Source organism: Mustelus asterias, chromosome 6 (assembly GCF_964213995.1).
Source record: "Mustelus asterias chromosome 6, sMusAst1.hap1.1, whole genome shotgun sequence".
NCBI classification, from domain to species: Eukaryota; Metazoa; Chordata; class Chondrichthyes; order Carcharhiniformes; family Triakidae; genus Mustelus; species Mustelus asterias.
The window spans coordinates 18,119,036-18,135,390 of record NC_135806.1 but is presented as its reverse complement, the minus strand read 5'-3'; the positions used below and the strand labels follow the sequence as shown (position 1 = coordinate 18,135,390).

The following is a 16,355-nucleotide window of genomic DNA, read 5'->3' as shown; positions in this document are numbered from 1 at the left end:
GAGTGCCATAAATTTCCTGAGATTTTATAGTCCACTTGTTGCTGCATTTCGCACTTTGCACTGTTGCGTTCATATCCTGGTACCTTGTATTCTTGTAATAGCGATATTTGAGGGCGGGAAAATAACCCCAGGGCCATTGTGATCTCCTGGACTCGTTTCGATCGCCTCAGGGGGTCGGAGAGGAATTTCCCAGATTTTTTTTTCCCCATATTGGCCCTGGGGTTTTCACTCTGGGTTTTCGCCTCTCCCTGGAGATCACATGGTCTGGAATGGGGGGGTGGGGGTGAGTTAATAGGTTGTGATGAACAAAGCATCGTAGCTGTGAGGGACAGCTCGGTGGATAGGATATTGGTATGTAGATAGGCTGGAAAATTGGGCGGGGATCCTGGATTCAGGATTCAATCCTGGACCGGGGAGCGGCGCGGGCTTGGAGGGCCGAAGGGCCTGTTCCTGTGCTGTATTGTTCTTTGTTCTTTGAAAAAGAAGTCTGGTTCAAAGAATTTAAAAGGGCAGAGGTTTTCAGTTAACTGTCCTTAATGGCGGCACAGTGTTTAGCACTGCTGCCTCACAGCGCCAGGGACCCGGGTTCGATTCGGGCCTCAGGTGACTGTCTGTGTGAAGTTTGCACATTCTCCCCATGTCTGCGTGGGTTTCCTCCGGGTGCTCCGGTTTCCTCCCATGCTACAAAGATATGTGGGTTAGGTGGATTGGCAGGATTAGTGTCAGGGGGATTAACAGGATAATTACGTGGGGTTACAGGGATAGGGTCCGGGTGGGATGGTTGTCGGTGCAGGCTCGATGGGCCTAATGGCCTCCTTCTGCACTGTAGGGATTCTATGATTCTATTCTATGATTTAAACTGAGGCTGAAAGGTTGGATGCAATGCAATTACTGCAGCTTGATCGTAAATGATGTGACACTGGCTGGATTTACCCAAATGAATTGCGGTGACCTAGAAGAATGGGGCATAACCCAAATAGGTTGTAATCTCATTGAGATGGTTCGAATGATTCAGAAATGTGGATGTTTCTTCTGGGGGATTGGTGGAGTAATAATCAAGTAGTGTTGGTATTTAGAATGTAATCACCAGACTGGAATTCTCATCCACCTGCTAATTTAACAATGCTGCCGTGATTTACATCTTCTGTTTCCCTTCCCGTAGCTGATGGGATCAAACGGACTTCGCCATGCCACTGAGGTTGCCATTCTAAATGCCAACTACATGGCCAAGCGGCTAGAAGCTTTCTACAAAATAGTTTTCAGGGGAGCAAAGGGTAAGTTGACACAAGTGCTCAGCTCTCAGCCTCAGCTTTTACATAAAATAAAACAAAACACTAAAAAAATCTCAGCATGTCAGGCGGCATCTGTGGAGAGAGAGAAAGTTAACTTTTCAGGAGAATGATCCTTTATTCGATTTTACAGCTCTCTCCAGAAGGCACTCTGCAGTTTACCTTGAGCAAGGCTCTTTGGTCTATTGCTGGAAATAATTGTAGCTATGAGTTTTAAGCTCGCATTCCATTATCTTCCCTGTTATCCCACCACGGCAGATGGTGAAATTTGAATTCAATAAAAAATCTGGAATTAAAAGTCTATAAAGATGACCACAAAACCATTATTGATTGTCGTAAAAACCCATCTGGTTCACGAATGCCCTTTAGGGAAGGAAATCTGCCTTCCTTCCCTGGTCTGGCCTACATGTGACTCCAGATCCACAGCAATGTGGTTGACTCTTAATTGCCCTGAGGCAGTAAATGCTGACCCAGCCAGCGGCGCCCGCAATGAATAAAAAAATAAATAAACTGGATGTACATGACAGGAAAAGAGAACCCCCTCCGTGAGAAAGTTCATAGAAATCATAGAAACCCTACAGTACAGAAAGAGGCCATTCGGCCCATCGAGTCTGCACCGACCACAATCCCACCCAGGCCCTACCCCCATATCCCTAAGTTCTAACATACTTTGAGATTTCCTGCTGTTGATAACCTTTCTGGCTGTACTGATATTTTATCCCCCTCTGTGCTGCTTGCTGTAGGAGAATTAATTTTCAATATAATGAATGCTATACTGAATTTTGAAAAAAAAATGTTTTAACAGGTTACGTAGCTCACGAATTCATCTTGGATGTGCGACCATTCAAGAAAACTGCAAACATCGAGGCAGTGGATGTTGCCAAGAGGCTACAAGATTATGGTGAGAAGTTATAGTTTTGTATCCTGTTGCATTGTGAACTAATCTTTGATCATTAGTGCTTCTCTTACCATGGGTATAGGGCCAGAACCTTGAACCCATGTGGCTAAGTGTGTTTTAGGGGCACATCGCAACCTCCCACAAGTAAATCCACTTACTGTGTGTACAGTTATCAAGAGAGATTCTTTCCACTGGTTGGTGAGATGATATTAAAAGGATACAAATCGAAGGTTTTTTTAAAAAAATTATTCTTTTATGAGATCATCATAGAATCCCTACAGTGCAGAAGGAAGCCATTCGGCCCATCGAGCCTGCACTGACAACAATCCCATCCCCGTGACCCCACATATTTACCCTGCTAGTCCCCTTGACATTCAGGGGCAATTTATCATGGCCAATCCACATAACCCGCACATTTTTAAAGTGTGGGAGGAAACCGGAGCACCCGGAGGAAACCCACACCATCACGGGGAGAATGTGCAAACTCCACACAGACAGTGACCCGAGGCCTGAATTGAATCCAGGGCCCCAGCACTGTGAGGCAGTAGTGCCAACAGAGATGTGTGGACATTCCTGACAAGGTCAGCATTTTAAAAAAATGTATTCCTTTCTCAGAGTTACAAAGCCAATGTGCGGAGTGGATACGGCATGCCCCCTAATCCATCTCCTCGCTTGCTCCAAAAACTTATTCAAATTCAATCCAATTCATGGTCCCCACAAAGGGGACATACTAGATCCAAGCTGACAAGAACAGGCGTTACACCTGATCTCATGCTTGATGTTACGACTGATCTTAGCCACAAGGCCGAGAAAGTCAACATTTATTGCCTAATCCTAATTGCCCTAATTTCGGAGTCAACCACATAGCTGTGGTTCTGGACTCACATGTAGGCCAGACTGGATAAGGATGGCAAATTTCTTTCCATAAAGGACATTAGTGAACCAAGCAGATTTTTTGAATGACAGCGAGAGTGTCATGTTCCCATCACTAATGTTAGCTTTAAATCCCAGCTTTTTAAATTGGATCTAACTTCCACCAGCCGCCATGGTGGGATTTGAACCTGTGTCCCCAAAGCATCATCCTGGGCCCTCTAGACTATTAGTCGGCCAGTGACACTCCCACAACACCGCTGTCTCCCCTCACAATCAAAACAATTATACAAAGAAATAGAGGGGAAGTTCGTAAAAGATCTTGACAAGATGTAGAATTCTCTGTCGGACAAAAATGATTATTGAAGCAGTTTCTAAAAAAAAAGAATTGCACAGTTTCTGGGGGAAAATATTAAAGGGCACAGAGAGCATGCAAGAGACACTACTTGATACACGTGATGGCTGTTTCTGAGGTTGATGCATTTTTTAAAATCTAGGGTATTAGGGGACATGGGACAAAAATGGGAATGTGGAAAAGCAAAATACTGCAGATACTAGAAATATGAAATAGAAACAGAAAATGCTGGAAATACTCAGCATGTCTGGCAGCATCTGTGGAGAGAGACACATAGAGTTAATAGCAGGAACTTTACACCCCTTTCCCTCTCTGGGGAAGGCGGGGAACTGGGGGGCTTGATATAGGGTGGGACCATTGAGATCCTGTGACTGTTGCCTTCCCACCTATGCTGGACCATTGTTTTGCCAGCAACAAGTTGGCTTGGTCAACTGAGCCGCTTAGTGATCCATTAGTGACCATGGGCCTTTGGTATTTTACTGGGGCTGGTGGTGGGAGGAGTGGGGACTGTGTACCATGTGGGGAGGTCCCCACATCCCCAGCAAAACCTGCAGGCTCTGGAGGGTGTGTATCCCTCTTGTTAGGGTGGGTCCATTTATCCCTCTCACTGTCCCCCACCCAACCATAAACAGTAAAGGCTGCTGGAGGATGACATACACACATAGGCGCACACGCACGCACTCACTCTCCAGGCTACCTGCATGGTGACCACCACTCCTGGCAAAAGTCATAAATGTGGGCAATTAACTGCCCGGTCGATGTTTAAGTCTGTGGAGATAAGCTTCCAAGTAAAGCCCCAGGTAGTGTTTCAGGTCCGTGGCTTTTCACCAGGAAGGGTACATGGAGTTAGATCTCCAATCAGCCACATTGAATGGTGGAACAGGCTCAAAGGAGCTAAGTTTCCTTACTCATGTTCATATGCAACAGATGATGTAAAAACTAAATTTGAGATCTGAAATGGAGTTATTGGTGGATTTGGGAAACTTAGTAATCGGTATTGTGCCTGACTTTCTGCTTCTTAATGGAACGGAAGTTTCGAATGAATGTGAGGACTCTCTTCCTAACCAGCAAGTTACAAGTAAGTTTACATCTGACAGGATTCCATGCTCCAACCATGTCCTGGCCAGTTTCTGGTACGCTGATGATTGAGCCAACTGAATCTGAAGATAAAGCTGAACTGGATAGATTCTGTGATGCAATGATAAACATCCGACAAGAAATCGCGGATATTGAGGAGGGTAGAATGGACGTCCGAATTAACCCACTCAAGGTAAGTCGGAACAAACCATTGTTTGGCTGGAACGACCTGTATAATTACATCTAAGATGTGGGTGGCTCAGTGGTTAGCACTGCTGCTTCACAGCGCCAGGGACCCGGGTTCGATTCTAGGGTTGGCTCACTGTCTGTGTGGAGTCTGCGCGTTCTCCCCGTGTCTGCGTGGGTTTCTTCCGGGTGCTCCGATTTCCTCCCTCAGTCCAAAGATGTGCGGATTAGGTGGACTGGCTATGCTAAATTGCCCCTTAGTGTCAGGGGGACTAGCTGAGGTAAATGCATGGGGTTATGGGGATAGGGCCTGGGTAGGATTATGGTTGGTGCAGAGTTGATGGGCCGAATGGCCTCCTTCTGCACCGTAGGATTCTATGTATTAAACAAAGCTTTTCAGAGATGCTCTATATCAGGCCCAGTAAGAAGTCTCACAACACCAGGTTAAAGTCGTCAACAGGTTTATTTGGTAGCAAATACCATAAGCTTTCGGAGCACTGCTCCTTCGTCAGATGGAGTGGATATCTGCTCTAAAACAGTGCACAGACACAGAAATCAAGTTACAGAATACTAATTAGAATGCGAATCTCTAAAGCCAGCCAGGTCTTAAAGGTACAGACAATGTGGGTGGAGGGAGCATTCAACACAGGTTAAAGAGATGTGTATTGTCTCCAGACAGAACAGCTTGTGAGATTCTACAAGCCCAGGAGGCAAGCTGTGGGGGTTACTGATAATGTGACATAAATCCAACATCCCGGTTTAGGCCGTCCTCATGTGTGCGGAACTTGGCTATCAGTTTCTGCTCAGCGACTCTGCGCTGTCGTGTGTCGTGAAGGCCGCCTTGGAGAACGCTTACCTGAAGATCCTGTGTTGGACTTTAACCTGGTGTTGTGAGACTTCTTACTGTGCTTACCCCAGTCCAACGCCGGCATCTCCACATCATGACTATATCAGGCCAACAGTTTCCTGCTTTCTGCATTCTGTTAATGTAGGCAGTTTATAGAAGCACTCCAAACATCAACAGTATTCACTTTGTGTTGTCATCCGTGGCTTACTTGGCAGCACTCTTGCCTCTGGGTCACAGTGTTCTGTTTCAAGTCCCATTCCAGGACTTGGGCACAAAAATATAGGTTGGCACTCTAATGGAATACTGAGGGAGTGCCGCACTGTCAGAGGTGGCGTCTTTTAGACATGCTGTTAAACCAGATCAGGTGGGTGTAAAATCTTCCGTGGCAACATTTCGAAGAACCATAGAATCGCTACAGTGCAGAAGGAGGCCATTTGGCCCATCGAGTCTGTACCGACTCTCCAGAAGGTGCCTCTTATCCAGGCCTACCCAGCTTGTGGGTTTTCACATTTGTAGTGATGACCAACACGGACAGTTTCCCCATTGTTTAATCACCAAATCCAGATCATTGTAATCCTCAAAAGATGGAGCAGTGGAAATGTTTTCTTTATCCTTTCATGAGATGTGACTGTTGCTAGCCAGGTCAGCTTTTTTATTGCCCATCTCGAATTGCCCTTGAGAAGATGGTGGTGAACTCGAACTGCTGCAGTCCATATGTTGTAGGTTCATCCATCATGCTGTTGCTTTTTATTCATTCGTGGGACATGGGCATCACTGGCTGGCCAGCATTTATTGCCCATCCCTAGTTGCTCGAGGGCAGTTGAGAGTCAACCACATTGCTTGTGGCTCTGGAATCACATGTAGGCCAGACCGGATAAGGACGGCAGATTTCCTTCCCTAAAGGACATCAGTGAACCAGATGAGTTAGGGAGGCAGTTCCAGGATTTCGACCCAGCGACAGTGAAGGAACGGCGGTGTAGTTCCAAGACAAGATGGTGAGTGGCACAGAGGGGAATTTGCAGCTGGTGGTGTTCCCTTGTCCTTCTAGGTGACAGAGGTCACAGGTTTGGAAGGTGCAGCAGAAGTGAAATGAACAGGAATGGGAGAGTGAGGGTTAATGAAAAGAAGTTAGATCTGAGCGAAATACATGGAAGAGACAATAATGTGGAGGATGACTGGAGTAATGCCTGACTTGACTAATGAGCTGATTGACTTGGTGTTTTCACTGTAACACGCCATTTGGCTGATTAACCACCAGCTCATGATGACAACGGTCTCTGCTTTACAGTGAGCACCCTTCAGTGTTTCTAAGCACCAGTGTAAACAAGTTAGTGCTCCCTCACACTTTGTTTTAGAATGGGGGATATAACATCCTCCATTACCTTCAATTAGGTGTTCCAAACATTTACGACAATTCAGATTTTCGCAGAATAAGTCATGAGATGGGTCAGGCTGAGCCTAGTCTACTCTGCCAACCCAGACAAAGAAGGTTGTTCAGATATACCAGATGCGCACTAAGTGAATGTAAACCAAACAAAGCAAGAATCTGTAATTACTATGGTGTTTGGAACACCGATAAGAATAGGGACATTCTGGTGAGGAACGCACAAAAAGGCTACTAGGGAATACCAAGAATGAGTTAAACAGGGAAAGGAAGTTAATCAATAAAAAATAAAAAACCTGCTGATTGACATTTTGAAACCCGTGTTTTGACCCAGCAAATGTCGATCTCCATTTTGGGACAAGGCAAATTCCAGCTCCTCCCAGCTGACAGTGCTGGAAAAGCGGGAGCAGTGTGTCGGAGGAATCGGAGCTGGGGCCACTGTTCATTATTTACTTCAGTGATTTGAATTTGGGAAGCACGATGTCTGTAAGTCTGCAGACACTGTCAGATTGCGGTATATAGTTAATACTGAGGAAGCTTACCAAAAAATAACTTGCAGAACAGGCGATTACGTAACAAACAGATTTCAACATGGACAAGTGTGAGGTGGCGCGGTTTGATAGGAGGCCGCATACATCTTGGAAAATAGTATCTAACCGGGGTAGAGGAAGATAAAGATCTGAATGCACATGATCCTAAAAGTAGCAACACTGGTTAATAAAGCCAGAGTAAATAAAAACATTAATTAATTAATATGCAATTTAATAAATACAAGCAAAACACTGGAGTGTATTTCTCAAGGCATACAATTGAAAAATAGAAGTTATATTAAAGCAAGTTTTATTTAGTCTAAGTCTATCTTCAGTCTGAGAACCATTTTAGCAGTTCAGAGCAGGTCCCGATAGTGCTTTACATTATTGATTTGATTTATTGTTGTCGCATGTATTGGGATCCAGTGAAAAGTATTGTTTCTGGCGCACTATACAAACAAAGCATACTGTTCATAGAGTATATAGGGGAGAGGGAAAGGAGAGGGTGCAGAATATAGTGTTACAGTCATAGCGAGGGTGTAGAGAAAGATCAACTAAATATAAGGTAGGTTCAGATTCAAAGTTTTGATGGCAATAAGGAAGAAGCTGTTCTTGAGTCAGTTGGTATGTGTTCTGAGCTCCGGTCCAGGACAGAGTAACTCAGACCAGGGAACCAGACTGAAGCTGCAACTGGCAAACCCGAGGACCCGCCCAGCACAGACTCTAGCAGGGAACTGAGTCCCACAGATCCTCCGGCACAGCGGCACTGGGGAGGGGGCTGAATCTGCCCAAATTTACTTCAAGTTATAGCAGCGGAGCAGCAATTCAGAGGCAGAGCATTTGAATCTTGTAGTATAATCCTGTGTTCTCCAGATATATCCAGAGAATCCAGCAGTGTGAAGTCGAGAAAAGAGCCAGAGCTCTCTGAAGAAGGCATTGAGCAGATTCTGTGGCCTTTACCGTGACGGTTTGGAATGATTGCACTGCAACTAAGGGTGGCCCAGTGGTTAGCACTGCTGCCTCACAGCGCCAGGGACCCGGGTTCGATTCCTGGCTTGGGTCACTGTTGTGTGGAGTCTGCACGCTCTCCCCATGTCTGCGTGGGTTTCCTCCGGGTGCTCCGGTTTCCCCCCACAGTCAGAAAGATGTGCTGGTTAGGTGCATTGGCCGTGCTAAATTCTCCCTCAGTGTACCCGAACAGGCGCCAGAGTGTGGCGACTAGGGGGTTTTCACAGTAACTTCATTGTGGTGTTAATGTAAGCCTACTTGTGACACTAATAAATAAACTTTACTCTGGATACTGTAGAGAGCGATTGGACAAGTTTGATTTTATCTGTACCAATAATGGCCTGCTGGTGGCGATGTTTCTCTTGTTAGCAGCATCTTTTAAATTGCCTTTCCAGCAATTCATACTGTTTGAGATTTGAAATTTGATGCCATTAGTGTTCAGAATGGCAGTTAGTAGCTCGAAGATTTTTCTGCCCCAGAAAAGGGGGAATGTGGAAAACGCTCAGGCAGTAGAGAGAGCAGACAGGTTAATATTTTAAATATTGGGCCCTCTGCCAGGCCGAGTTGATGAGGAGACGTCAGCTGAAACATTAGACAGCCGTGTTCACACCGCAGACGCTGTCTAAACCGCTGCGTCTTTTCTTTGCTTTCTGGATTTATGGAGCTGGCAGGTGACACATAGTTCTCTCATTGTAGAGCTCCAGATGTTCGATAGACCCTCAGTGAATGAACCAAAGCTTTTCTCAGCTCATTCTTCCAACACCTGTCGGCTCCTCAGAGTGAGACTATGTCTCAGACAAAAAGGCCTCCATCATCTTTGTCCCTGTGGAACGAAGCACATAGTTCAACATATTCCAAACCACGGTGTTAATTCTTAAAGAGGGTCAAAGACTTAGTCCAGCTGGTGACAGCCGGTCTATCAATCGGCTCCTCCCCGGATTGGGGAAAGAAATTGCAATCCGCTAATTCCTGTGTGTGCCCATGACGCCTGAGGACTCTATTCAGTTCCCGGTTCTGCACAGGGACAGTGGGCGGGATTTTACGGCTTCGCTCGTCCCAAAACTGTAAAATCCCATCCGAGGTCAACGGACATTTCCATTGTCCGCCCCTCGCCCGCTCTGATTCCGTAGCGGGCCGGCGGGGCGGTTAAATTTCGGCAAGTGTGTTAATTCAGGATTGGATGAGGTTGACCTGTACAGAGACTGTGGCCGGAATTTTGCCGGCACACCTGCCTGAGGCTCGTAAGATCGTGCCCGAGGCCAATGGAGAATGCCGTTCTACGAGCCTCGCCTGCTTGCCCTTTACCCCGCTTTTTATCAGAAACATATCCACCTCTTTCTTGAATCTGTTGATTGATTCTGCCTCCACTGCGCTCTGGGGCAGTGAGTTCCACAGATTCACAACCCTCTGAGAGAAGTAGTTTCCCCTCATCTCAGTTTTGGACCTACCTCCTCTTAGTTTATATCTATAACCTCCTGTTCTAGACTGTCCCACAAGGGGGAACATCTGTTCAACATTCACCTTATCCCCTTTAGCATTTTAAATCCCTCAGTCAGATCCCTCCCTCATTCTATGAACTCCTGCGGGTACAAGCCCAAGCTATCCAACCGCTCATCGTACGACAGCCCTTTCATCCCTGGAATCAATCTGGTGAACCTCCTCTGAACTGCCTCCAGTGCCAACACATCCTTCCTCAAGTAAGCAGACCAAAACTGGACACAGTGCTCCAGGTGTGGTCTCACCAATGCCTTATACAATTGTTACAGCACTTATTTACTTTTAAAATCCAGTTCTTTTGCAATAAATGCCAAGATTCCATTTGCCTTTCTTATTATATGCTACACCTGCACACCCACTTCCTGCGATTCACGCACAAGGACACCCAGATCCCTCTGCACTGATTCATTTTGAATCTGCTTCCCATTTAAGTAATAACTTGCCCTTTTTATTTTTCGAGCCAAAATGGATAACCTCGGACTTATCCACATTAAACTCCACCTGCCAGATTCTGGCCCATTCTCTTAGCCTGTCAATACCCATCCGTAAACTCTTTATCTCCTCATCTCAGCCTGCTTTCCCACCTATTTTAGTATCACTCTGTCCCCGCCTGCAGATCATTTCTATGGATTGGCCTGTGCAGGTACAGTGTGTTAATTGAGGATTGGACCAGGTTGATCTGTACGGGGACAGTGGTTGGAATTTTACCGCCCCGCAGAGCGGGTGAGGGGCGCAGCTTGGGAAGGTCCATTGACCGTGGGTAGATTTTACAGTTTTGGGACGAGTGAGACCCTAAAATCCCGCCTGGTGTGTTAATTGAGGACTTTATCAGGCTGTCCTGTACAGAGACTGTGGCTGGGATTTTCCGGCCGCACTCGCCCCAAGGCCAGAAAATCCTGCCTGAGGTCAACAAACCTTTGCATGGTCCGTGTGCCGCTGATTCCTGTGGTGGGTGGGATGAGAAAATTTTGCCCAGTGTGTTAGTTGAGGATTGAAGCAGGTTGTCCTGTAGAGGGACAGGCGGGAATTTCACTGCCAGAGTCAGGAATTTTTGCAACTCATGTTGTGGAGAATGTATAATATTTAAATGGATTATATATATAAACTATTATATTTGTGTGTTAAGAGAGGCAGAATGGATTCAGTTTCATATAATTTGCTTGTGAACCTTGGTGCCTGGATAGCCCCTTGACTAAAGGCCAGCTCTTTTGGGTCTGTTTATATATTTTATTAATGAGCTTTTCACAACCCCTGAAGGGTAAAGAGATGAGTTAAATGTTTAGTGATTGTGGGAGGGCCGAAAACAAAGTGGAAAATACTGTTACCTAGCAACAGTGGTCAAGGGACACAGAGGGGAGGGTGTTTTGGAGTTTATTTTTATTCATCCATGGAACATGGGTGTCGCTGGCTGGTAAGCATTTATTGCCCATCCCTAGTTGCCCTGGCAGGGCAGCTGAGAGTCAACCATGGAAGCAGATGTCACATCGATATTTATGAATAAGTTTAAAAATATGAGAACAGACAGACACATGGAGTTAGGGCTGGGGAGTGTGAAGGATAATATGTAACACCAGCAATAATTGAGATTATTCTTGTAATTTCTATGAGAGTTAACCATGTTTCACTAAGTGTGCACTTGGTCCACATTCAGAGAAACTGAAGAAGTACAGTTTAAGTTTATTTATTAGTGTCACAAGTAGGCGTACATTAACACTGCAATGAAGTCACTGTGAAAATCCGCTAGTCACCACACTCTGGTACCTGTTCAGGGACACTGAAGGAGAATTTATCATGGCCAATGCACCTACCCAGCACGTCTTTCTACTATGGGAGGAAACCGGAGCACCCGGAGGAAACCCACACAGACACGGGGAGAACGTGCAGACTCCGCACAGGCAGTGACCCAAACCTGGAATTGAACTTGGGTTCCTGGCGCTGTGAGGCAGTGGTGCTAACCACTGTGCCACTGCGCCACCCCAAGGAGAGGGGAGGTGGTGGGAGTCTTGAGGAGCAGTGGCTTAGTGTCTCTGCCTCTGAGCCGGAAACTCCAAGTTCAAGTCACACTCCGGGAATTGATGGCCACGGAAGACGGGTTCATAATGCGGCCAAAACAGGCTGAGGATCGAATTGCAAGTCTTCCAAGTGCATCCCTAGCAGGTGGTCAGCCATTCTTGATGTGGGAGTGGTTCCCCCCTGCTCCACCCCACCCCCCCCCCCCCCCCCCCCCCAACCAAACTACAGCCTCTGGCCTCAGAGTGGTGACCTGTTCCAGGAAAAACAAGTTATGGAAGCAAATGTAAGCATGCGCTTGCATCTTCTGCCTCATGCACTGAGAGAAGAAATACATCTGCAAATGCCACCAGTGTCCACGAGGGGGTGCTGTTGTTAATGCAAGCAAACATCCTTAAAAATGAAACATTTACGAACACGGCTGGTGCTGCTGGACTTGAAAAATCATTGATTAAATACCCAAATTTGTAAAAATTCCACTTGGTCAGGTTTGAAACTCCTGAGCATTGCCAAATATAATCAAGCAAACTCTCAACCAATGATATGACTGAAGCTGGACTTTATTTCAAATACAAGTTAGTGTAAGTTTATTTATTCGCATCACAAGTAGGCTTACATTAACACTGCAATGAAGTTACTGTGAAAATCCCCAGGTCGCCACATTCCGGCACCTGTTCGGGTTCACCGAGGGGAAATTTAGCATGGTCAATGCACCTACCCAGCACATCTTTGGACTGTGGGAGGAAACCCATGCAGACACGGGGAGAATGTGCAGACTCCGCACAGCCAGTGACCTAAGCCGGAATTAAACCCAGGTCAGTGGTGCTAACATAGAACATAGAAACCCTACAGTGCAGAAAGAGGCCATTTGGCCCATCGAGTCTGCACCGATCACAATCCCACCCAGGCCATACCCCTATATCCCTACATATTTCCCCGTTAATCCCTCTAACCTACGCATCTCAGGACACTAAGGGGTATTTTTTAGCATGGCCAATCAACCTAACCCGCACATCTTTGGACTGTGGGAGGAAACCGGAGCACCCGGAGGAAACCCACGCAGACACGAGGAGAATGTGCAAACTCCACACAGACAGTGACCCAAGCCGGGAATCGAACCCAGGTCCCTGGAGCTGTGAAGCAGCAGTGCTAACCACTGTGCTACCGTGCCGCCCTGGTGCTGTGACGGGATACATCATTGGAGGAAAGCAGGACCTATTTCCAGCTTATTGTGCTGCACATTGCCAGCATCTGTTGGCTTACAGTGAAATCTGTAGTTTCTCATTTTTTTAAGAAGATATATTTTTAATGAAGGTTTTTCATTTTTTTACAAATAGCGCCACAAACCTTTCAAAGATTGGTAGAGCAAGATCATTTTCACACAAGTGCACGTGGGAAGAGACAGAATAAAAAGACCCAACACAGTTGGTTTGGATTATTCATTGTACCCAGCACCTCCCACCAATGAAAGGATATATCAAAGGATGAGGGATCTCAGGATGTGGGCGGTACAGTGGCACAGTGGTTAGTGCTGCTGCCTCACAGCGCTCGAGACCCAGGTTCAATTCCAGCCTTGGGTGACTATCTATGTTGAGTTTGCATATTCTCCCCGTATCCATTCCACCCTACCAAAAGCTTTTTCGACATCCAGGGAGATCACTAACCCATCTAAAGCTCACTTTTGGAGGACTTGGATAATATTCGGCAATCTCCTAACATTATTGCATGAGATTTGAGCCTTAATAAATCCAGCCTGATCTCCCTGGACAATCACGAGAAGGAACTTCTTTTAAGTGCAGCACTAGAACCTTAGCAACACTTTCAAATCAACATTCAATAAAGAAACGGGCCTGTAAGAAGTCGACACGGTGGCACAGTGGTTAGCACTGCTGCCTCACGGCACCAGGGTCTGGGTTCGATTCTGGCCTCGGGTCACTGTCTGTGTGGAGTTTGTACATTTTCCCCCTGTCTGCGTGAGTTTCCTCCGGTGCTCCGGTTTTCTCCCACACTCCAAGGATATGCGGGTTAGGTTGATTGGCCATGATAAATTGACCCTAGTGTCAGGGGATTAGCAGGGTAAATGTCTGGGGTTACAGGAATAGGGCCTGGGTAGGATTGTAGTCGGTACAGACTCGATGGACTGAATGGCCTCCTTCTGCACTGACTACAATCCCATCCAGGCCCTATTCCCGATTCTATGGTTAACGAAGATCTGCAGAATATGACTATAAACAGGATAATCAGCAAAATTTGCCTCAGATTTCAGTTACAGGATTGCCCCAATCAATATGAAAAGAAAGGCACATCATAAGGATCAGCACAAGGAAATAACTGCAGGGGGTAGAGTCCAGGATGATTGAGGAGCTGCAGATTCCGGTTGCGAATCATTGTCTTTGACAGGTTCTAAAAACACCAAAGGCTCAGTGGGATTGTCAAACATCCTGATGAACCCTTTGAGGGTGACCCTCAGGACAGCAGGATGATGCCGGGCGTACTGGATTCCAAAAACCTTCAGACGTTTTCTAACCTCATCGTAGCCTTTGCTGCGCCGAGATGTCCTGGAAGAGCGAGGCTTTCGCTCCATCAGAGAGCCGAGTCCCACCATGCCTGGCAGCTTCCAAAACTCTCTGGCAGTCCCTGAAGCTATGAAAAAAACACCTGATAATAGGCCATGGATGTTAGTTGTCCCTGGGCCTTGAGGATCTTGATCCACCCTGCCTTCATGTCGAGATGAAGAAAGAGTAGTTAAAAAAAATTTAACCGGGAGCTTATCCTCAGCTCCTTATGGAAAACCGATCACATTCGACACGGATGCCTCTGACTGCTCCTTTTTATCCAGGATTATTTTGACATTCCTCGGCATTTTGTCATTAAAATGTCACCAAAAATGTTCCAAGGACATTGCATTGAGTATACACTCCAGGATAAGGCTATTATGAGCTGGGCATCAGAATGAAAGGTGCTGCTGCCTCACAGGGCCAGGAACCCGCGTTTGATTTTAGCCTTGGACGATAGTGTGGAGTTTGCACATTCTCCCCGTGTCTGTGTGGGTTTCCTCTGGATGCTCTGGTTTTCTCCCACAGTCCAAAGATGTGCTGGTCAGTAGGACTGGCCGCGCTTACTTGCCCCTTAGTGTCTCAAGATGTGTAGGTTAGGGGGATTAGCGGGGTAAATGTGTGGGGTTACAGGGCAGGGGTGGGCTTAGGTAAGATGCTCTGTCGGAGAGTCGGTGCAGACTCGATGGGCCAAATAGCCTCCTTCTGCACTGTAGGGATTCTGTAGTTCTATGATTCTAAGTCATTAAACACGTACCCCAAACTGCAAAGCTGGTCCTAACTTACATACACAGTAATGTTTTTGGCAGTAGGTAATTGTTTGAACTAGCTTACCCTGCACCCATCAGGTTCCTGAGGTGATTGCAAATGGTCCCGCATTGCCTTTCCTAATAATTCTTCCAATTCCATTTTGAAACCTGTCCTCACTTTCTGTTCTCGTAACCACCTCCCCCGCGCCACCCTCACACCCCCAGTAATCTGTTCCATAAATGTTGTCGCACTCCAACCTGAAAAAAATTGATCAAAATGTGCAGTTCTCCTTTGCTGATTTGAACTTTAGATTGGTCCTCCCTTCCTCAGATCCTGTGACTGACTGATTATTTTTCATCACAAAATTCATTATATGGGAAAATCTCATGGACCTTTGTCCAGTCCCTGAGGAGTGTTCAGTCACAGGCTAGAGCATCTTTCTCAACTCGCTAAATTTAGGAATAATGCCTTGCAGTCATCCTTCCAACAACTCCACAGCTCCCCACCCTGTTAGTCCACATGCAGCCTCATCAGGTTAACTGCAATGCACAACATCACTTCCCTTGTCTAATGCGTCACAGCACTTATTATGTATCGCAATTTTTCATGTTGTCTGCAAATACCGGCCTGCCATATTTAATGACCAATTAAACAAACCTCCTTCATCTTTTTCTGTGCCTTCACACATCTTGCCATATACATTGGCAGAATGGTGCTTCTTTGGCATAGTTTTGGGTTGGAGCTCCTGCGAGCGGTGCAGACCTCCCAATTTCCCATTGTACCTTTGACTGAAAGCCAGCAGAACCATTGGAGAAACTATGGGCGGAATTTTACAGCCTCATTTGACCCGAGACCGGAAAATCCCATCCGAGCTCAATGGACCTTTCCATTGTCCGCCCCTCACCCGCTCCAATTCCCGTGGTGGGCTGGGCGATAGAATCCCAGCGTATATGTATGGCTGGTGCATTCTGTCATTTCTTTGTGGCCCCCTCCTGTCTCCTGCCAAAGTCACAGGCCCATCCTCTCCAAGAGGAGATCTATGCCGCTACAAATCTAAAAGCAATGCTTTAAGATGGCTTGTTACCCTGAAGATGTCCAC

At 46.4% G+C, this 16,355-nt stretch overlaps 1 protein-coding gene across 1 annotated transcript in view; it reads left to right on the top strand.

The window, feature by feature from the left end:
- The window catches only part of gldc (glycine dehydrogenase (decarboxylating)), a 147,758-nt gene that overhangs the window by 122,595 nt on the left and 8,808 nt on the right, over positions 1 to 16,355 (top strand). The window contains exons 21-23 of the mRNA XM_078214099.1: positions 1,163 to 1,274; positions 2,095 to 2,190; positions 4,510 to 4,682. Coding sequence (XP_078070225.1) covers positions 1,163 to 1,274; positions 2,095 to 2,190; positions 4,510 to 4,682 — 381 coding nt within the window. The remainder of the gene's footprint in view (positions 1 to 1,162; positions 1,275 to 2,094; positions 2,191 to 4,509; positions 4,683 to 16,355) is intronic.